At 47.1% G+C, this 23,054-nt stretch overlaps 2 protein-coding genes across 3 annotated transcripts; one reads left to right on the top strand and one right to left on the bottom strand.

Moving 5' to 3' along the window:
• Nucleotides 1–12,820: 12,820 nt before the first annotated feature.
• Nucleotides 12,821–13,144, top strand: LOC112890481 (chaperone protein dnaJ 11, chloroplastic). Its single transcript, XM_025957364.1, has one exon. It carries the CDS (start codon nt 12,821–12,823, stop codon nt 13,142–13,144), a length of 324 nt encoding a protein of 107 aa, XP_025813149.1.
• A 932-nt stretch (nt 13,145–14,076) lies between these two features.
• On the bottom strand, nt 14,077–22,853 carry LOC112888833 (enhancer of mRNA-decapping protein 4-like). 2 transcript variants are annotated; one of them, XM_025955176.1, is made up of 14 exons: nt 22,002–22,852; nt 21,411–21,460; nt 20,994–21,150; nt 20,689–20,907; nt 20,054–20,182; nt 18,630–19,200; nt 18,397–18,540; nt 17,780–18,312; nt 16,406–16,765; nt 16,207–16,326; nt 15,478–15,648; nt 15,167–15,325; nt 14,899–15,024; nt 14,077–14,649 (listed from the first exon to the last, which is right to left on the bottom strand). In XM_025955176.1, exons 1-14 carry the CDS (start codon nt 22,728–22,730, stop codon nt 14,341–14,343), a joined length of 3,777 nt encoding a protein of 1,258 aa, XP_025810961.1. In that variant the 5' UTR covers nt 22,731–22,852; the 3' UTR covers nt 14,077–14,340. The 2 variants fall into 2 exon arrangements, with proteins under 2 accessions (XP_025810961.1, XP_025810960.1); XM_025955175.1 differs by having other exon boundaries at nt 17,780–18,540; nt 22,002–22,853.
• Nucleotides 22,854–23,054: the final 201 nt, after the last annotated feature.

Raw genomic sequence — 23,054 nt, 5'->3', positions numbered from 1 at the left:
ATCCCGATATGAACTCTTCAGCTTCTGCATAGTGATATGCCAAGTTGTTTCCTGCACTCAGCCCCAAGCATGAGTGTCAGACCCGGGGCTACGGGACTGTGAATATAACGTAGTTTAAACAGGCTTAGGAGATAAAGCCTGTCTTATCTCTTATTTATGTTGTTCTCAACTCGTATGGGTAGGAGATAAAGCTAGTCAGTACAGAAGAAAACTACTCGAGTTGTACTCGGGTACGATTCCTTGGCTACTATTGGACTAGGATTCATGTAACATTGTCCTCCCGGATATATAAGGGGAGCAGGGATCCCCTCAAAGCACAACATTCTACACCCAAGGCAATACAAACTACCATACAGGACGTAGGGTATTACGCACCTCGTGGCCCGAACCTATCTAAGTCTTGTGTTCCTTGCACCTTCGAGTTCCTGATCTCGGCGTCTCCTCACCTAAACTTACCACCTTGGGTATACCCCTAGGTGGGCAGCCAGTCAAATACCGACAGCTGGCGCGCCAGGTAGGGGAGCGTATCGAAGATCCACCGGCAAACTCGATGGCATCTTTGTAGTTCACTAGGTCAGTACCCTCTCAGGGCATGACGTTTGTTTTTGGCTCGTGGGTCTACGTTGCAGATGGTGCGGGCAGTTTCCGTCGATTCCTCGTCGACATGAAGCCGAAAACTCCCACGGCGGGTCTTCATAGCGACCTTGACAAGTTTGTTGATGATCTCGACGACTTGTCAATCCATAGATCCGCAACAAGGACCAAGGAGGAGTCTGCTTCCAGTGCGACTTCATCCAACGCTGCAACAACCTTTCTTGGGTTGGACTCATTTCAATCTGAGAACTCGCGTAGCCGAACACGACTCGGTCTATGCAATTTGGCCACTGATTTTCAGGAGGCCGACTTATCCGAGTCCCTCTCCACATTGGAGAAGGACTTGGACTCTCTACTCCAACTCGGAAGGCCCGAAGCCACCGCACGTCGGGGGGCTTCGGGTTGTTTTGGTGCCAACGGTCTGATGATCACCTCCACTCCGGAGGGGCGTTTCGTGCATTGGAAGGGCATGAAACTTTTTGATCTACTTGAGGCCGAAGACCGACTTGTGGCACACCTCGAGCCTTTGCCTTTTCAGGAGGGTAGGCCATTAGCCACCGTGGCAGAGGAGTCGACCGAGCTAGTCGACACGAGCTCTGATGAGCTCATCTCACGCCAGGGGCTAATGGCGGAAGAAGGTGAGGACGATGGCGACTTTGCCATCATCGAATTTGATGTGGTATCTGAAGATGAGGCCATAGCCAACGCTGGCGACGAAAGCGACGCCGTTTGTGAGGCACGGAGGACCAGGAACAGAGCTCGCACAGCTCACCAAAGGAGGGTCAATGAGCGCATGCGATCTATGCATCGCGAGCTTGACGCCGAATTCGCTACCGTAAGCGAGCGGGGCTTCAAGACTCCGGTGGCCAACATCGCTAGGGTTACGGCTATACTCGAGCGCAGTAACGATCCAAACGTACGTCAAGCACTTCGTTATGCACAGAGGGCTTGGATTCAGCTTGATCAGCAAAACCCGGCGTCTACCCTCAGGGAGGAGTGCGTGGGCGAAAGCCGAAGCCAAGCTCATAGTCGAACGGCAGGCGGCCATCCTCGACCTCAGCGCAGCAACAACGACAACGCTCGCGGGAGGCAGCAGCCACCTCCAGGGGGTAACCCGCGACAGGCCAATCACCGGCCTCCTCCAGAAGACCTGCGCCAGTGAATCAATGAAGGACGCGATGCGCGGTCCGTGATCGATTCCAGGCACAAAGAGCGCGAAGTAGTCGAGATAGAGGGAACTGACTACAGCGACCGTTTTTCAGCTTTCTCCGCACGGTTTAGCAGTTACAAGTACCCTGAGGGCTTCAAGCCGATCGGCATCACCAAGTATGATGGCAAGCAAGCTCCTCAGCAATGGCTACATTGCTACTCCACCGCCATTGAAGTCGCAGGGGGCTCCAACATCACCAAGGTCGTCTACTTCCCGATGGCTTTGGACCCTGCGCCGCTCACGTGGTTGGAGAGCCTCAGTAACAACTCGATCAACTCCTGGGAGCGGCTCAAGAAGGTCTTCATTGACAACTTCCAGTGGCGATCGCTCGCGCAGGTACTCGCCACGATCTTACTCAATGTAAACAGGAACGTAACGAGCTCCTACGGTCCTATACATGCCATTTTTTTTATGTCCGTACTACCATTGCGAATATCTCAGAGGAAGATATCATCGACTGCTTCTACAACGGTATCACCGATCCAGGCATCTACAGAGACTTCAGGCGAAACAGACCAAAAACTGTTGTGGGGCTTCGTGATATGATGCACGACTAGTCCAAACAGGAAGAGAAGATGCGGAAGCAGTTCCCAAGGCGCAATGATAGCAACCTGAGGCGTCCAAATGACAACCGCAATGACAAGAGCCAGCGGAACTATTCGGGTTCATCCTGAAAGCGCAAGCCAGATGATCTCCGCGGCTGTGGATTGTCCCTCGCGAGGCAAGAAGTTAACAATGCAGGAAGAGTTCGAGAAGCTCCTGCAGAAGAAATGCCCATGGCATCCAGGTGCCAATCATGCGGCAATTGATTGCTACCACCTCCAGAGGACATTCAGCAATCCCAATGGCGGCAAGAAGAACAAGAAGCCAGTGGACAAAAAACCTGAAGACGACGACCAAGGGGACCAAGCGCACAACGCGAAGTTCCAGGATGCTTCAAAAACCGTCAACGTCATCTTTGGGGGAGATGGAGACTTCGGTTCCAGGTGGGAAAAAAACTGCTTCTTCGGGAGATCATGTCCGTTGAGCCAGCAGCACCATGACCACTCCAGGAGGGTGACTCGTCCAAGACCGCCGTCATCGGCGCGGGCTTAGATGAGAAATAGGAACTCGCTCTCGTCAGTTTCCTCCTGGCCAACCGAGATATATTCGCGTGGAAACCAGCGGATATGCCAGGGGTGCGCAGGGAACTGATCGAGCATAGTCTGAATGTACACCCACAGGCTGTGCCCAAAAAGCAACGCCTTCGATGATTTGCTCACGACAAGCGTGAAGCAATTAAACGGGAAATAGCTAAACTCCTCGCGGCTGGCTTCATTAAAGAAGTGATTCATCCAGAGTGGGTAGCTAATCCCGTCCTTGTAAGGAAAAAGAATAATGAATGGAGAATGTGCGTTGATTACACCGATCTCAACAAGCATTGCCCAAAGGATCACTTCAGGCTACCGCGCATTGATCAAGTCGTCGACTCGACGGCGGGTTGTGTACTCCTCTGCTTCCTTGATTGTTATTCAGGATATCACCAGATTGCACTCAAGGAGAAAGATCAAATCAAAACCATGTTCATCACCCCGTTTGGGACGTACGCTTACAAAACTATATCTTTCGGGTTGAAAAATGCAGGAGAAACCTATCAGCGCGCGATTCAGATGTGCTTTGCTGATCAGCTGCATCGGAACGTTGAAGCCTACATGGATGACGTGGTCATCAAGACCAGGAATCCCGATGGCCTGATTGCAGATTTGAAAGAGACGTTCAGCAGCCTACGTAGGTTTCGGTGGAAGCTCAACCCAACTAAATGCATTTTCGGAGTACTATCAGGGAAATTGCTCGGGTTCATCGTCAGCAATCGGGGAATTGAAGCCAACCCTGTGAAGATTTCGGCCATCACTGATATGGGGGCTCCGGCCACAATCAAAGATGTGCAGAAGCTAACAGGATGTATGGCAGCTCTGAACAGGTTCATCTCCCGGCTCGGGGAGAGAGGACTACCCTTCTTCAAGCTCCTGAAACGCCAAGACAAGTTCCAGTGGACGAAGGAGGCCAAGCGAGCCTTACAAGATCTGAAACATCATCTTCAGTCTCCTCCGGTCCTTACAGCACCATTGCTGGAAGAAGATCTACTACTCCATATTGCGGCAACAACTCATATGGTCAGCAGTGCTATTGTAGTCGAGCGCAGTGAGGAAGGCCATGCGTTTGGAGTGCAGAGGCCTGTGTACTTCGTCAGTGAGGTACTCTCCGAATCCAAGGTACGATACCCGGCAGTTCAGAAAATCTTATATGCAATTCTAATTACATCGAGAAAGTTGCGCCATTACTTCGACGAGTACAAGATCACTGTGATTACGGATTTTCTGTTGGCGGATATTCTCCATAATCAAGATGCCACGGGGCGTATATCAAAGTGGGTAGTGGAACTGGGGGCTTTGTCTATCGACTTCAAGCCACGCACTGCAATCAAGTCTCAAGCTCTAGTCGATTTTATGGCTGAGTGGAGAGAGAATCAAATTCCAACTCCAGTTGACAAGCCAGAGCACTGGACCATGTACTTCGATGGGTCTCTTAAGCTTGATGACGGCGGTGCTGGAGTCCTATTTATTTCTCCAAAAGGCGAACAACTGAAGTATGTCCTCCACATCCTTTGGGAGGTATCCAATAATGAAGCCGAATATGAAGCACTGCTTCACGGGCTACGTTTGGCGATATCACTAGGCATCAAGCGACTTCTTGTATATGGTGATTCACTTCTAGTCGTTCAGCAAGTCAACAAAGAGTGGGACTACAACAAGGAGACGATGGACGCTTATGTACAAGAAGTGCGCAAGCTGGAAAACAAGTTTTCTGGTCTGGAGGTTCATCATGTGGTACGGGAGCATAATGTCAGCGCAGATATACTGTCCAAGTTGGGGTCCACCCGTGCTCAGGTTCCAGCGGGAGTTTTCGTCCAGGAGTTAAAGCAGCTATCCACCAAGCCCTCACCTCAGGTAACCACTGATGCTGGCCTTCAACAGCTTGATCGGGAGGTTATTATGCTTGGAGAGGACTGGAGAGAGGCTTATATCAATTTCATCCGGGATCAAAGACTACCAGCAGGGATGGACGCAAGAAGCGCAGAGGCAGCTCGTGTCATGCGCAGAAGTAAGGGTTTCGTCCTAGTCGACAGTAAGCTCTATTGGCGTGGCGCACGATCAGGTGTGCTCATAAAGTACGTCACGAAAGAAGACGGCTACGACATACTGCAGGAGATACATGAGGGCGTTTGCGGCAACCATGCAGCTTCAAGAACGCTGGTGGGGAAAGCATATAGAGCTGGTTTCTGGTGGCCCACCGCAGTGTCCGATGTTGAGGACCTCGTGCGGAGATGCCAAAACTGCCAATTCTTTGGCAAGCAATCTTACGTCCCAGCTCACAGTCTCATCACCATACCGCCATCCTGGTCATTCGCTTGCTGGAGCCTTGATATGCTCGAGCCCTTCACAACGGCGCCAGGCGGTTTCACCCATGTATTAGTGGCTATCGACAAGTTTACCAAGTGGATCGAGTAGAAGCCGATAGCCAAACTCACACCAGATCGAGTTCTTGATTTCATCTCTGATATCTTGCATTGCTTCGGCTTCCCGAATACCATCATCACAGACCTAGGTTCGAATTTCACGGCCAACTAGTTTTGGGAGTTTTGTGAAAATGCGTGCATTGAGGTCAAATATATTTCTGTTGCACACCCAAGGGCCAATGGTCAAGTCGAGAGGGCGAATGGCATGATAATTGATGGCCTTAAGAAAAGACTCTAAGATGAAAACAGCAAGAAAGGAGGAAAGTGGATACATGAATTGCCACATGTCATCTGGGGGCTCCGGACTCAGCCGTCCAAAGCCACAGGATAAACACCATTCTTCCTTGTCTACGGCTCTGAAGCTATCTTACCGGCCGACATCATATGGAAATCCCCAAGGGTTGAAATGTACAATGAAGGCGAGGTGGATGAAGCAAGGTAGTTAGAGCTCGACTCTGTTGAAGAGGCTCGCTGCACCGCTCTTGTTCAGTCAGCACGATACCTGCAGGGATCTGGCGATATCATGATCGCAACGTGAAGGAACAGTCGTTCAGTATAGGCGATTTGCTCCTACGCCGCATCCAAGACGAGTCCAGCTTACACAAGCTCAACTCGAGGTGGGAAGGGCCGTTCGTCGTCGAGCAGGTTACACGACCGGGGTCATATCGACTACAATACCCCGAGGGCCAAGACATCCCAAATTGTTGGAACGTTCAGAACCTGCGCAAGTTCTACCCGTGAGAAGGCGTGCGAGGATAGCTGTTCTCCGGACACCTAGGCAGCTTTTTTCTTCCGAATCAATTTGGAGGCTACATGTCATAAAATTTGGAATGTAAATTTTTCTATTAACAGACGGAGGCTATGGCCACGTTCATGTTTTATATAAATTGACTTCTTGTCATGGGTTTTGATGGAGGTTACGGCCACATTCATATTTTATCAACTTCTTGTTATAAGTTTTGACGGAGGCTACGGCCATATTCATGCTTTATATGAATAGACTTTCGCCATGACCTTTGATGGTCGTTTGCGATGATGATCGCATTTTTGCCAACAAGTTCGATCCGTTCGATTGGTTTATACCTAACTTGTTGGACGGGCTCACATGAGGAGCAATTTTGACTACGCCCAGAGTCGTTAAATTCGGGGTAGTTTCGATTTTCTTGCCATAAGCACGGCAGTCTCGCGACGATGCTCGCGTTCTTTCCTAACTGGTTAGACCTGCTCGATCGGGTTATGTCTAACTTGTTGGATGGGTTCCTACTCAGAGCTACTACGACTACTTCCAGGGTCGCTGCACCCGGGGCAGTGTCTACTACTTAGCCTTTAAACTTGGATGACAATTCAGTTAAGACACATACAAGTGGAGACATCAAATAAAACTATATATACAAGGAAATGAGTACTTGTTTTTACATCTCAATCCTGCAGTACACTTTTTACTATCTGTTCTGCTGCAGGTTGGGCTTCTTGGAGGTACTCGTTGAATTGTTCTTCAGAGCACTCCGCAGCCACACCCTGCGCAAACGCCTCTAGTAAAGCCTCCGGCCAAAAGGATTTTACAAAGGAAAGAGCGTGGCTGACACACGCGATCGGGGCTTCAGTGAGGAAATTGACGACCTTCTGCAGTGCTCCGAGAAGCCGCTCCAGCAAGGGCCAGACCCCGTTAGGCAAAATGATAAAATGTGATGATTTCGTCTACATTTTCCATGGGAAAAGGTTCGCGAAAAGAGGAGCGCCAGTTGACAAGACTCTTGTCTTGGAGCAAACCCTCAAAAACAAATTTTTTAAGGTCGTTGTTGGAGCACTTACTGTGAGTCCACTCCCCAGACGGCGGCTGCGACTCCTTCTTCTTCCCATCCTTCTCGTTAGATCTCTTGGACGCCATTTCTTGATCCGCTCGCCACGAGTTGCTCGGGGGCTGCGGAGAAAGGGGCGGAGAGATTTGGTTGGATTGGGGCTCTCCAAGGAGTGAAGGCGGAGTGCGGCTCTGTTTGGGGGATTTGAAAAGTTCTTGGCGGATTGCAGATTGGAAGCACAGATTTTACTTGGCATTACCGCGGGTTAAATAACCTGCGGCTGGATACAGTTTTACTGTTTCGAAGTTGAAGAGTCGTTTCAGGAAATATTCGGAAGATGAGGGGTCGTTTGGTGGATTGTTTAGATAAAATATTTGATTAATTATTTTTTCAGGGTTAATTATCCCGAAATAAGGGGTTTTCAAATTCAAGGTCTAACTTCCATCATTCGTACCATCACACTAATTATTTATCACGGGAACATTTTATTCACTGCATGCCACGACCTTTGGATCCTTATTTCCAAACCTGAGAGATTTGGATTCAAGGCTCGGGGTCTGCGGGATACGTGGCATCAGCTACTTATTTTTTCAAATTTATTTAAAAAGTAAGGAAGATTCAATACTAATGTGACCCTTAGCCTGATTCTTCGATTCAACCTAAGTCTCGGGGGCTACTCCATATGGAATGCGATTTTTCAATCGCACATCATACCAAAGAAGTAATTCGGAGCATGAGCACCTCATAGCTTCGATGCAGTCAAGAAAGTACTCGAAAAAGAACTTCAGGACAGAGCTTCAAAAGAAGCCGAAGACTACTTTGAAAGTACTCGAGAAGCCTGCAGTACTCAGCTACGAAGAGCTCGGGGGCTTGTCAGACCCGGGGCTATGGGACTGTGTACATAACGTAGTTTAAATAGGCTTAGGAGATAAAGCCTGTCTTATCTCTTATTTATGTTGTTCTCTACTCATATGGGTAGGAGATAAAGCTAGTCGGTACAGAAGGAAACTACTCGAGTTGTACTCGGGTACGATTCCTTGGCTAGTATTGGACTAGGATTCATGTAACCCTGTCCTCCCAGATATATAAGGGGGGCAGAGACCCCCTCAAAGCATAACATTCTACACCCAAGGCAATACAAACCACCATACAGGACGTAGGGTATTACGCACCTCGCGGCCCGAACCTGTCTAAGTCTTGTGTTCCTTGCACCTTCGAGTTCCTGATCTCGGTGTCTCCTCACCTAAACTTACCACCTTGGGTATACCCCTCGGTGGGCAGCCGGTAAAATACCGACAATGAGAGCCAGACGAACCCCCGAAAACACGCTGAGTGCCTTATTGCGCCTAGCCCCCCGAGTACAGGAGCTAGACGAGCTGTTGAAGGTATGCCAAATGCCTTGTCGCGTCCAGCCCCCAAGTATAGGAGCTAGACGAGTCACTGAAGGTACGCCGAGTGCCGTATCGCACCCAGCCCCCAAGCATAGGAGCTAGACAAGCCACGAAAGGTATACCGAGTAGCGTAGGTACCGGCTGAATCAGAGGAGATGCGCCACATGGTCGGCGGCGCCAGCCCCCGAGTCTGGAAGTCAGCCAAGTCGCTGAGTGGTTTACAGGAGCTGCATTTCGTAACCCGAATACGAGTTGGGTACGCTCTTCCCCAGATCAGATTCCATCCGATCTGAAAAGTCCTGGTGCAGCACGAGTTGAAGTTGCGTCGAGAGCAAACTCCTCCTCGATCTTTTTGTCTAGGTTAGGGAGTATGGGAGTGAGGCCCCTTCAATAACATAGAGTACTAGTTAGGAACTAGTAAACTGAGCGTTACTGGAAGTATGGGAGTGAGGCCCCTTCAGTAACAAAGAGTACTAGTCGGGAAATGATAAACTGAGTGTTACCGAAAGTATGAGAGTGAGGCCCCTTTACTAACATAGAGTACTAGTCAGGAACTAGTAAAGTATTTGATAGATAATCACATAGATGCTTTATTTAGCTAATTAACAGGTTCCACTAGTCATTGCCAAACGAGGCGACCACTTTTGGCAGTCGCATGGCTCGGCTGTGACAGAGTTCCTCTCAGCTTAGCCTTGAAGAAATTGAATCATTTTCTTCTTTTTCGAGCCCATTCCTGCTGGCAATATCCTTAGCCCTCGAGCGTTGGTAAAAAAAGGCTCGTGACATGAGGAATAGGTGACAAGAGATTGGCTGAAAAAAGGTTGCACTAATTAGACTGGACATTCATTGGGCACGTCTGAGTATAGCAAGGAAGTCATGATTAACCTGAATAATAAATATAAATGGTGATCCTAACTAAGCGGTAAAAAGGGGTGCTTTTAGGTTTACAGAACCCCTTGTTTTGAGATATAGTCCCAAAATAATGATTGAACAAACGAAACACATAAAAGACCCTCATAAAACCTTCTTGAATCGGGTACTTAATTTATGAATAAATCATTATTCGAGTAGTCCTGTCACCTTTCTATGTAGTCTTTGTTGAGTGGCGGAGCTCCCAGGGCCCTCTGAAGGGTTTGACAACGAAGGTGGAATGCTTGCTCTTCGGGTGCCATGAGCATTGCTTGCGGAGAGCCTTCTCGAATCATTCCTTCAAGCTGAGGGTTTTCTTTCTTCGGGTTGGTTGTTCCCTGACTTCTGGCTTGCATTTCCAAGTTGTACCCAGGTAGTCGAGGGGGATATGATAGTTGGTGGGGCTGTAGGCCTCCACCTTATCGCGCCCCTATTGTCTGGCGATGATGACATTGCGGGCGTCCCAGCCGGCGTTAATGATAGTGCGGAGGTCGCTTGTGGAGCAATCGTAGAGGTTTCCAGGATGATATTGGTGTTGTTCTGGTACGCGATGTCTGCACGCAGCAAGCTTGGAGGTTCCTGAGCTTATGCCGCTCTTTTTGGATGTTGTCTTCATCTTCGATTTTCGCGGTTTCCACAGTGTCGAGAGCATGTATAGGTAGCTCGTGATGGGTGAATGCCCCCGCTGCGTCTGGGTCTGGACCGGGTGTGTCGGGGATATAGTCATTGTCGTTGATGTAGTAGTCATCCAATTGAACGTAGTCCGATCCTTCACTGTCTTTATCGACATGAATCATGAATACCTCATGATCTGGTGCGAAGTGTTTGGTACTCGTAGCCCAACCTTCTTCGTCGTCGGAAGAAGCGAGAGGTCTGCCTTCTTGGAACGGGAGTTCACCAGAGTCGATAATGGATCATGGTGGGCTTGATTTGAGAAATTTGGAGAGCTTTCTACCCTTCCAATGCTCGAGCTTACCCGACCAAGTTGATCCTCTTGGCAGACTTTGGCGGCTGCCTATTATAGGTGTTGCATGAGTAGCTGAATCCGAATGGTTGTCGTAAACGGTAGCCCCCCGACGTTCTGTGGCTTCTTCTTCTCCAAATTGCAGTAGGTGATCGAAGTCTTCTTCCCATACGAAGAGGGTCTTGGGTAGGACCGCCGCAGACCGAATTGGACTTGGTCTGGGGGTTTTGAGTTTGTCGATGAAGTCGTCGAAGTCGCGATCGAATGCCTTCGGCTCCCTAGGGTTGATGCGCTGAAGGGTGGTTTCTGCGAGATTGATGCACTCTATGATACCTTGGTCGACTCGGTCAATGCTGGAGAAGATGTTGTCAGTGGCGACAGGAGGATGGTGAGGAGTCTCAGGGCGGTTCCGTGTCGAGGATGCCGGGTCGGGCTAATGGAGAGCGGCTTCCGCGAGCTTGATGCATTCGGCAATGCCGTCGTCCACCTGATCTATCCCAGCAATTAGATCGTGAGGACTGATCGATAGGCGAGGGTTTACCTTGATATGACTTTCGTAGCTTCCAATTAGATCGAAAAGTTTGATCCCGCCGAGATTATCGACAAGATTATCAATGACGCGGCTGGATGTCGGAGCAGATGCCTCCGGCTTCTTGGGGTTGGCCAGGTGGTTGTTAAAACCACCTAAGTCATTGGTGATGCAGACCTAGGAGCCGAAGGTGAACGTGGTGCCCTCGTCGGATACGATGCTGGTGAAGTTGAAAAATACCATCGAGTTTTTCAGTGGATGCTCAATGAACACCCCTACCTGATACGGCAGCTATCGGTGTTTAACCTCCAAGACCACTAAGGGATATCCCCGAGGTGGTAGATTGTAGGTAGGGTGTCGCTGTCAGTAACTCGAAGGTGCAAAGAACACAAGATTTAGATAGGTTCGGGCCGCCGAGAGCGTAATACCCTACCTACATCATGTGTGGTGGTTTGTATTGTCTTAGGTGTTGATGTGTTTCAAGAGGGTCCCTACCCGCACTTATATAGTCTGGAGGATAGGGTTATATGGAAATTCTAACCAGATACGAGCTTTGAAGTCCTGCCTAAGTACTTTTCGGTAGTTTCCTTCTATTCCGACTAGTGCTACTATGGTACGAGTAGTTACAACTGATATAGAGTAGTTACAACCGATGATGTAGAGTGTAGATCATGTCATATTTTTTATTCTAAAATATGTAGCTGAGGAGAATGAAATTAGGATCCGGCACTGTCGTCAAACAGTGGCTTCATCCAAGAGTCGCGAGCTTTCGTAAGTACGGCCGCCAGGGCAGCAGGCGGGGAGTGTGACAGCAAGTGCGATCACGATCGCGCCGTGGGCCGAGCAGCCCACCAGACAGCAACAGAAAAAGCGGTAGCCCAGCCTACCTTCTAGAAGCCGGTCTCCCCACCCACATCCAGTCCAGATCGCCCCCAAACCAAGCAAAAGCAGCTGCTCGGCCCCACTTCATGGCCCCCCCAACATCGTACGGTAGGTGAGGTAACCAAGCAAACCTCGTGATCGTGACAGTTTATTACAGCGCATTCCATTCGGCCACCCGCTGTCTTTGCCTGATCTGCACAGGGGACCATGGCAGGAAGACGTGGAATTGGGTTTTTACCCGTGTACATGGAAAACATACACTATAATCAACGTGGAAATATATACTTCTATCAAATCTTTTGACACAGTTCTCGCCAAATCTTTGTCAGGAAACGTTTGCGGTGGCGGTTATTATGCTCCTTGACGTCTGTTGCAGAAATCACTGGCAACTACCAGAAATCTTTCGAAATGACAAATGAAGCCTTGAGCAAAGCGGATAAGGCTACCAGGTCAGGTAGTCAGCTAAGTCAGGTGCGCAAGGACATCATCATCTTCTAGAATCCCTGGTGTGGGGGCCACCTGAACCGAAACCAGCTGAACATCCGTGCGGTGCGGACCCGCCCGAACTGCGCCTCCTCCGATGCGGGGCCCGGCAACACAGGATCTCACCAATCAGGCAGTCACTGAGCCCATCAATCCTTCTAGAAGAAAGCGACGCAGCATCCCGGCAAAGCCGGCAGCGCCTTTGCTAGTGCGGCGCGCACTCCTCGTCTCGTCTCCTCCAGCAACGTCCCACCCCACCGGGGAGTGGAGAGGCTGCAGGTGGGGCCCAGGCCTCCACGCATATAAACCCAATCCGCCTCGACCAAACACCATCGCTCACACTCCCCGCTATTCACCAGCTCGGGCGGCGAGGCAGAGCTCCCTCCCATCTTCCCGAGAGTCACCAGCACCACACCATCAGGCATCCGCAGGAGGAAGAAAGCGGCGGCAGGAGGGAAGCAGAGCATAGCAGCGGCGGGCCGGGAGATCAGAGGCCTCAACCCATGGCGGCAGCCGTGCCCCTGGCCGCGCCGCCGGCGTTCGCGGCGCCGGGGAGCCCGTACGAGGCGCTGCGGGTGGGGCGCGCCGCCACGCAGGTGGAGATCAAGGCCGCGTACCGCACCATGGCCAAGCGCCTCCACCCGGACGCCTCCCGCGCGTCCGGGGCGGCGGCGGCGTTCCTGGAGATCCGCCGCGCCTACGAGACGCTGTCGGACCCGGACGCCCGGGCGCGCTACGACCGCTCGCTCGGGCCGTCCCACCACCGGCCGGGCCAGGGCGTCGGCGGCGTGCGGGTGCGGCGGTGGGAGACGGACCAGTGCTGGTAGCAACCGTGCCATGGCATGTCGCCAGTTCCCATTAGGGATGCACATGGCCTCAACCCTCGGAGCCTCTCGGCTGGCGCTCTGCAGGGGGAGAGTGCAGGGTCCAGTTGTCAGTAGCTCATCAGCCGGGCCCACCTGTTGGCGACACAGCTTTTGTAAATATACGGCAATACAGTAATACCAGGCCAAGGGTGTTGATATGTAAAGTTTAGACGTGTCATATCAAAAAGAATCTTGTTATTTAGAAGTATTAAATAAAGTCTAATTATAAAACTAATTGTAGAACCTCAGGGCTAATTCACGAGACGAATCTAATAAGGTATATTAGTCCATGATTAGCGGATGATTACTGTAGCATTACTGTGGCAAATTATGGATTAATTAGACTCATTAAATTTGTCTCGCAAATTAGCACCCATCTGTGCAAAAAGTTTTATAAACAGATTTTATTTAATACTTCTAAATAGTAAAATTCTCGTTCGATGTAACGGGAAAGTTTAAAGTTTAAAGGTAGGAAACGAACACGGCTAAAGCTATCGCTCATCCGCTTTCATGCGCGTAGACTGCGGTTCCATATTTCCACATCGATCGATGAATGAAAACATCATAGAAATGGTGCTCAAAGTTTAATACAGTGCGCTGAAACACTTTAGCATCGAAAGCGACAAGTTCCAGGTATTCAGAGAGGCATTGGGTAATCCCATTCGAGAGGAGAGCCCGGCAGGCAGATAAACAGAGCACAGAAAGCTCGCACCCGCACAGCCGCACGGAAGGATGCACCACGCTTTCTCATGATCCAGGGCTCCAGGTTTCAGAGCCTGGACAGCAAACATATTAAGCATCTCCGAGTGTGTGCTGCACACACACACGACCAAGCGCCGCAGATAATGACGAGCCCACACGGGTCTCTATCCACAAACCCAGAACTCGGAACGTAGTTATGAAGGTACAGGAAATATAGCATTTGAGCTGGACAGAACAGATCCATGTAACCCAACACCCAAGGTAATGAACCCGACATCGAAATGCAACTCAGTACCATGTCACACATGACCAATTTACACCGGAAGATACCTTCCACACTACTAACTAGCCTTAGTCTTGTCGGGCACAATGTGTCACACCCTTTCTTTCAGTTTCATTTGCTATGCAAAATTTTCTATGTACAAAGATGCAGTGTCAGAATGCGCCTTACATCATCACTTGTGGCTCATCAGCACTGAGGTGATCACATGCATGATTAAGCTGATTTTTGTTGCATCTGATGCATTGGTTGTTGGCAGCGACCGCTGGTGTGCCAGGACACCATAGACTTGTTCGAATATTGGCCTTACATGCATTGCGATTATCGGATCTGTTGGTTGTATTGCCACAGCAACATTTGTCATCCATTGAAGCTTCCGGGACGTGTCGTTGGCAATGTCACACGCTAGCTGCTGGAAAAGGGCTAGGAGAACCCCTTGGTTCAGAGGGATGGGAACTGTCCCACACAATGCTTGCAAATCAACCTGAAATAAATGTTTAAGACAAAATATACACACGGTAGTATTTATAGAACAATAAAATGCATAAACAACCTGAAAAAATGACTGCTTTATGTAATGTGCGAAGCATGTTCCATTAACCATTATTGGAGGTTTGCATGATGATACACATCTTTTTTATTCATTTAGCAAAAGATCCAGGGCCATGCATGTGTGGTAAGTCATATGTTCGTAAAAATGATTTTAAAATGGCAAATTTGGCATTAGGTTTACCTGAGAACACAACCAAGAAACTATAGAGACATCGCTTCTTTGAAGAGCCATTGTAAATGCCTCATCGAATTTCCGCTCAGCAATCAGTCGGCCTAGTTCTTTCATAGGATCCAATGGAGCATCAACCTGAAAGCGCAAATACACCGAATAAACCATTCAGTATGTTCTGGGGAACACTATATTCATTTATGCAGATAATCAAAGATGACGTTGTCTCATCATCATCATATCAAACAACAGAAGGCGGAAAATTCAAAGTATATCCCACCTCAGGGAGATTCATCACAGGTCCGTTACTGGGCTGCAAAGCACCTGTGCTCTGTGATGTTGGGCTTGCTGATGCAAATAGTGACAAAAGCTTGCGCTGGCCATCAAGTAACTCTGATGTAGCACCCTGGTTCATGGATGACGCTGAATTGATTGCTTCCTGATAGAATCAAAATGAGACAGAAGACATGTCACTAATCGTAAGGGGTGAAAACAGAAAATGTACATAGATAAAAAAGAACATATTTGTTTTAGTGTTTCATCTTTCTGTTGCCTATGTATTGTTTATAACAAAAGATCTTGCAAACTTACCCTTAGAGTTTGTGCTAATGGAGTATGTGCTGTCAGGACCTGCTGCTGGATAGCAGCACTGTGCTCAGACATGCCTTTCTGAAATGAACCATCTACTTGCTCAAATATTTTCTTGCATGATTGTTCAAACGCTGGAATAACTGACGACTCAAAGCTAGAGCGGAACGCATCCTGCAGGGATAAAATCAAAAGGATTCAGCTGCTTAGTACAATACATACTAAAAGACACAAGACATCATGGTTGTTCAGTTTAACATGATATAGACAGATCCCGGATATGTAAATGGAAGGTGCTTGGTGCTATAATCTGGCATTCTTTATGGTGTATAGGTTTTGGTATTTGCGAGAAGATGTTAATACTATTTACTTGACTTGACAAAACTAGTAACGGATGTGGTGTTTCAAACTTTGGATTAGTATACCAGCAAGCAGTTTTTTAGGTGACTAAATTCAAAAGCATAGTATTTGGAGTGATAGATGTATGTCCATAAGAGAACCATGCTTCATCAATTAATGACCAATATTGCTACACAAGATGATGCAGCATAATATGTTTACACAAAATTAATGTATTCTTATAAAAGGATCCATCCATATGTTCTCAATCAAATTCCTGAAATCAACTCCGTCCTGTGCGCTGATGTGTTAGATCAGGCAGAAAATGATACTCAGGACATGGTTCCACTAACAATGATCATCTGGAAGGAACACAAGTACCAAAGGTATTACCTGAAGTGTCTGCTTGGCGGATGTCTGGAACTGTGTTTGGATCTGCCTAGCAACACTAGCTTCAAGTTTTGTGCTTATAGACTTATCTAGCTGATTAACAACCTTGTCACCCAGCACTTTCTGAAGAGGGAGTTGAAATGTTGAATGAGAGAGATGACTAGAAAAAAAAAAGAATTTCAAGCGAAAAAATAGCCACAACCTGAAGTGAATCAGACACAGCAGAAGACAAGAGCTTCTCAATGATAGGTGCGGTTGTTCGAGCAACAGCAGGCCCCAGTGAAGATATTTCTTTCTTTAATGACTTCTCCAGCATAACAGGAATATCCTTGTTTACAGAACTCGCGATTAGAGTAGCCATCTGCTGCATTCGCTCTCTTTCAGATTTTTCATGCCTTGCATTTTCCTCCTGGAAACGGGCCCACATGGCATCAATGTTAGCCTTGATGGACTTTTCCATGTTTCGACCAAGTGATGCCTCAATTCTTTTGCCTTCCTTTGCAATTGGAGCAGACACAAGCATACTCAACTGTTTTTGCAGGTTACTATATGTGGCCATAAGCTGCAAAATGACATGCGTAGTATGTGAATGAAAATCGTAATGCCCAGCATACAAGCTGAAGGTCATCATCTTCATATGAGGATAATCAATTCAATATGTTTTCTTTACACAGCATCAACAAAAAACAACAGACAAATACGGTAACTTGACAGGAAAGCTGAATGTTGGTGACACCTGACAGTTAACTGCCATGTTCGAGCTCACAATTGTCAATACAGGCCTTTGACCTTTTTTTTTTGGAAAGAAAATATCACAAACTATAAAACATACAATTACAGGCTAGAACTTGAGATGGTGCAGTGACTAGTATCCTGAAAAAGGATATATTCCTATTTTGACATAATGAAAATAGTTAAAAAAATCCTGGTCAAAGTAATACCAGACTCATGATGTTAAAAGAGTAGATGGACTAGGATTTTTACTACACAATTAACTGAATAGGTGTGAGCATGATGTCCATGTCAAAACTGTCTGATTTCTGGGAGCAATTAAAGAGGTTCATTCCTTGAAACTAGATCAGATAATGCTTATGATGCAGCTTGCGAAAATTATGCAATGAATACACAAACTAACCTTTCAACTTCAACATTATGAAAATTATGAACCATATACACATATATAAATAATCTGCCATTTCTTATTTTGGAACAGGAACATGAAACTTATCTGACAAAGACACTGATGTCTTCTGAATCAGAAAATATCGTGGTGCTTCAAAAAATTAAAGCAGTTAGTTTGAACATACTAACTGATTACTTTCATGCATCTATGCAATACTGCATAAGAACACTAATGCACACTATCCTGTATAAACTATGAAGTGTTGAACCATGACTCAATTATCTAAAGATGATTTTTGCCATAAAAAATATGGAGGCGCAGTCATTGCAGGTCAAAAAGAGACGTAGCAGAGCTCAATTCACATTCCCTGGCATATTTTTAAAGTCACTGAGAGCATCTATTACATCACACAAGGTTGGCACAGAAGGGCAAAAATATTTAATGCACAATCACCTGTTGCAGCGATCCTTGAATAGCTGCAGCTTGCAGGGAGGGATCAATAGGAGGGTTCTCATTGATTCGAGGTTCTTGCGAGGAATCAGCAGAGTTGAATGTGCTTGTAGAAGGAGATAACTGCCCAGACACTTGAGGATGTATGATTTTCCCCTCTTTGATAGCTGAGGGTAATGGTAAATCCCTTGAGGCGCAAGGGTGTTCAGTTTCCTCAGAAGCTTCAGTTGCTCTCTTCACAACACTTTCATCTCCAGCCCCAGAAGACTGTTTCAAAAGAGTCGGTACTGATCTATCAGGCAGAGACTGTGAATCATCTACACTGTACTTGTCAGTTATTGTGCGTTCACTGACCGCATCTACAGTTTGCTCTGAAGGCATGACAGATCTCTCTTTTTTTTCAGGAAGAATTTGGGTCTCCTTACCAGCCTCAAGTTCAACAGTTTGATTTGATTTTCTCACATCTACATGTTTTGCCTCTGCTTCCACATTCTGCGAGGTGCCACTTGCAACCGTTTCTGCAGAAGTGACCACACCTGAAATAATTTCAGATGGAGTTATCAAGTGCGTAGCATGGCCTCCCCCCTGAAACACAGGACGAGGATCAGAAATTGTTATACCATCACTCTGGACGCCTCTTGGCTCTTCCTTTCCGAAGCTATCCTTTCTACCAAAAGATGATTGGTCCGCATCACGATCACCCACTGAAGGATGTCTACTTAAGACAACTGGAGATCCAGCCTGATTCATCTTTGATGTAAAAGCTACAGATGGAACATGAGGAGAAGAATCAGCTTCTGCATAACGAAAAGGTGAAGTTTATACTTATATAAATGAAGCTACTATACATTACCTGTGCCCTGACTGTCATTTGATGGCTTAGTTGAAACAGCAATAGAAGATTCAACGGGAGTAGTTCCTGTGGAAGGCTCCAGTGCTGCCATTTCTGGAAGCCTCTCGTTTAAATGAGGAAGAGCAGGGTCTCTTCCAGATCCAGTGTTATCAGCTGTAGGAGGAAGACAGAGTGATAACTCCAACCCATACTGCTGGATAGCCATTGTCTGGACACAATAAACTTGAACAATTTGTTCACCATCAGGATGGGTTTCATGTGTTCCCGTGAGACTCAAAATGGGCATTGTAACAGTAAAATCTGCTATGTAGTCCAACCGAGTTGAGGCAGGATCTTGACCATACTCAACATGCACAGCATAAATAGCATTCTTTTTGGCATTTGCAAGCAATATAAGGCTAGCCTGTGGCAACACTGCAACTTGGTTGAAAAATGCCTCCTCAGACCTATGTTCCAGAGAACTAACAAGTTCCAACGTTTGAGTGCATTTCCATGTCTCCAAGTCACTTGGCAACAACCAGCCTTCTTCATTAGTGGAGGCCCAAATTTTTACTTCTCGGTTGAGCGGGCCCTGCAACATAAAAAGGCTAATATTTACTAACCCTATTCAAGAATGATGCTAAACAAGAAGTACCATATGAACTTTCTTTGTTAAGCTTCCGTGCTAAACAAGGGTGAATAGTGGGGAATATTATCCTCAGAAATATATACCCCCTCCCAAGGAGCAAAAAGCAAATACTAACACAAGAGGCATGACATCATTCCAAAGATTTACAGTGAAATAACCAACTTATGATTATGAAACAATGATTCTTTTCAGATTATTCAACTCTGAACGTGGCCAAGTTCCTCATCTCGGGAACGTCGTTCTGGGATTACATTCCTCGTTCCGGAACAATTACGTTCCCGTAGTGTATAAGTGCCGTACCACATTCCTCGTTCCACATTCCCGATCCCATTGTTCCGGGAACATGGCTGCTGCGTTATGAAGTACATATGTGGTCATCAAAAAGAAATTCAGAATTATAATTATTTCAATGCTGTGGCTATTCATTCCAGCATAAAAATGCTTTTTAGAATGGCGCAACATGTATCTCTAGAATAGAATTGTCCATAAATGTAAACCGTATCTGACTTCATATACCAATGCAATGTGTTGATCCCCACATATCCCTAATTGATATCCAGTTTCTACCTCATACTGCTTGCATGCATGCATTGAATAACCATTGAGATAATAGCTGTCTAATATGCAGGACAAAATAAGCTTTTCATTGGTTGGTGAGCAAGTAAAACTTGTAAATTACTGAAGATCTTCCTCTAAAAACGATAATAAGAATACCAGGCTCCAATAAGAATATATCAAATCAAGAATTAGGCTAAAATAACAAAACAACAAAGTGGAAGGACACAAGAACACATACTGCTGTAACAAGATTTATATGATTTGGTCGTTCAGGTGCTGTAAGGAAAGAAACCGAGTAAACAGCTTGACCATCATGTGGTTTCAGCACAGACAGAGGGGCTACCCTTCGATCATCCCAGACCTTTACCTGTCACAAACAAATGGAAAACATTACAAACTGCATTCAACAATACTGAATCATGTTCTGTACATCTAATATGGTACCAAAACTAATAAGCGGTAATGTATGCCCCATCGAGCAGAGAAGGAATAACGATTCTCTTAACAGAACAGCAGATTTTGTCCAAGTGCAGCAGCATTAACGATATGATTGATGAAATTAAGTTCAACAATCATAGCATCCATTCTGTCTGTTGGTTGCATGCTAATTTGCACTGGAACTAGAAAGCAAGGAGAATATCAACTATTGAGTAACAGCTGGCATAAGCAATAGCATTTTGCATTCCAGAATGTTCTTGGCGCTCTTAGCAAGAAATCAAGATAAATTTGAACACAAATGTGCACAAAGAAACAGAAGTTCATGAAGAAAGTTTTAGATGTGTAGTTTTCCAGGAAGCTTCAAATATTGTGCTCTAGTATATCATGACATAGTTTTCCTAACCAAAAAGAGGATATCCTGTAAAGAGTACAAACCGTGCCATCTTTTGATGCTGAAGCCAGACGTGTAGTCATCCATTGAGATATGGAGATATCAGTAATGTCTCCACCATGTTTACCAACTACGCTCACACCATCAATGAGCTTGTCAAGTGGGCATCTTAAAGGCTCTTCCGTATTGAAGTCTCTTCCTCTTCCCACTTTTGTTATGTCTATTCTTAGGATGAAATTTCCAATTCCAACATACAGAATCTCCTAAAATATAGAAACTACATGGATCAGTTTGCAGGGATAGAATCATGACATTTAAGGTGGTAGAGGTCATGTAGATGAGGATTTACTTGCTTATGAGAGTGCCAACATATTCTCGGATGATAGGTTTCAGCGTCTCCTATAATCTGGATGGCGATTTCAATCTTTCCTGAGATTTGAGATTTATTTTCCTCATCAGGTCCCTCATCAATCTTCCAAACGTATACCCGCCCATCTACACTTGCACTACAGAAGAACAAAATAAGCTGGTAAGTTTATGAGACAGAGAAAAGGTTTTATACAGTGGCAATCTTAAATATTATGGATAGTTTTGGAGTAGCGAAAAGAGTCAGTTTATATTGCACCAATGACTGGAGACAAGAGTTAGACCCACCCAGTTGTCCGCTCCACAAAGGCAAGGAGAAGAAAACAGATACATGTGTCCTAATGCACTACACGAAGAAGAAAAACAAGTCTGAAACGTCATATACATGAGTACAAAGTACCTTGCTAGACGATGGACATCTTCTGCAAAAAAGGCCATGTCCGTCACCCTCTGCGCCAAACACAAATAAGACCATGCAAAACACAAATAAGAAAAGCTACTTCATGCTGATAAAAAATATCACAAGGAATAGGGAAGCGCCAAATTACCGAATAAATACTACCTTAAAAATTAAAAATATTTACAATAGCTAAATTGTCAGTTACTGTGCACTTGACTGGCATAAATGAAAAAGGAAAGCTAGTTTCAAGGACCATAAAATAAGTAGCTATTTGATTTCTGCTACATGCACATGCAGCATGCTAGCAGCCATAGCAATTAATTTATAACACATATTTCAACATAGTCAAAACCTAATTTCACAGCATGGAATAAGACAGCACAAAGGCGATTATACCAAACACATTGTGCATTTACTGCACAATGCCTGAGATGGCCATGCGCTAAGACAAAAGCGATAGTTCACTTCAGAGCCACTATCAAGTATCAACACTGGTTCATGCATGCACCATAAACTAAATTACTACCGATGCTACTCAGGAGGCAGTACAGCACAACTACAGCAGTCACACCCTCAAACATTCAATGATACCTGTGTGTGCCCCCGAAGGAGGGAGCGGAGCGCGGTGTTAATGTTGAGCACACGGATGTTGCCTAGCTTAAGCCCATACACGATGTACGTCCTGTTCACGGCGATCTGCCTGCCGAGGACCAGCCCGGGGTCCGAGGTGTACTTGGTTATGGGCGTCACCTCCAGCTGTGGCGGCTCTGCCTCCCCTGGCAGCCGCGAGTCCACGTCGTGCACTGCTCGGTCCCCGAGACCCAGCAGCCTCCCGCGCGGCATCTTGCTGCTGGGCATCCTCGCCGGTGGCGCGGACGACGATGCCGGGAGCGCCCCCGCAGGGACCGCGGAGAACTCTGACGAGGGCGGCATGGACGACGCCGACTCCAGGTGGGTGGGCGCGGTGTTACCGAGAAGCTGCATGAGCCGCGCCCCCGGGTTCGGGCCCGGGCCTGGGTTCGGGATAGGGTTTGCGGTGGAGTTAGCGTTGGCGAAGGCGGCCGCGGCGGGGTGGTGGAAGCTGTGGGGGTCGTTGGGATAGTGGAGGTAACTGCCACGGTGGAAGGGCGGGGTGGCCGGCGGGTGGTAGTAGGGCCCTGTGGGCGATGGCCCGGTAGCGGGGACAGGCGAGCCCGGGAAGACGCCGGTGGGGGTCGGGGCGGTGGTGGGGTGGTTAGGGTTTGCCGGCGGCCGGAAGAGCTTGCTGAGCTCGAAGGGGGCGCTGGGAGCGGGGTTAGGATTCCCCGACGGAGAAGCCATCTGAGGCGGTGAGGGGTGGTGGTGTGGATCTGCGGTGGGGATGAAGGGAAATGGCGGAGGAGCACCGGAAGAGAAGTGTGCCAGAGGGGGAGAGGAGGAAGACGAGGAGAGTGTGATTTTGCAATTTAACTCCCGTACTTTTGTGGTTTCAGGGCCTGTTTAGTTGGTTGGGTGTAAACGCAGAAAAACTTTTTGTAAAAGAATCTTGCCAATTTGAAGTACTAAATGAAATCTATTTATAAAACTTTTTACACAGATGGGTTGTAAATCGCGAGACGAATCTAATGATGCTAATTAATCCATGATTAAGCAATAATTAGCGGA

Source organism: Panicum hallii, chromosome 4, assembly GCF_002211085.1.
Source record: "Panicum hallii strain FIL2 chromosome 4, PHallii_v3.1, whole genome shotgun sequence".
In the NCBI taxonomy this organism is placed as follows: domain Eukaryota; kingdom Viridiplantae; phylum Streptophyta; class Magnoliopsida; order Poales; family Poaceae; genus Panicum; species Panicum hallii.
This window is presented reverse-complemented; position numbering and strand designations above follow the sequence as displayed.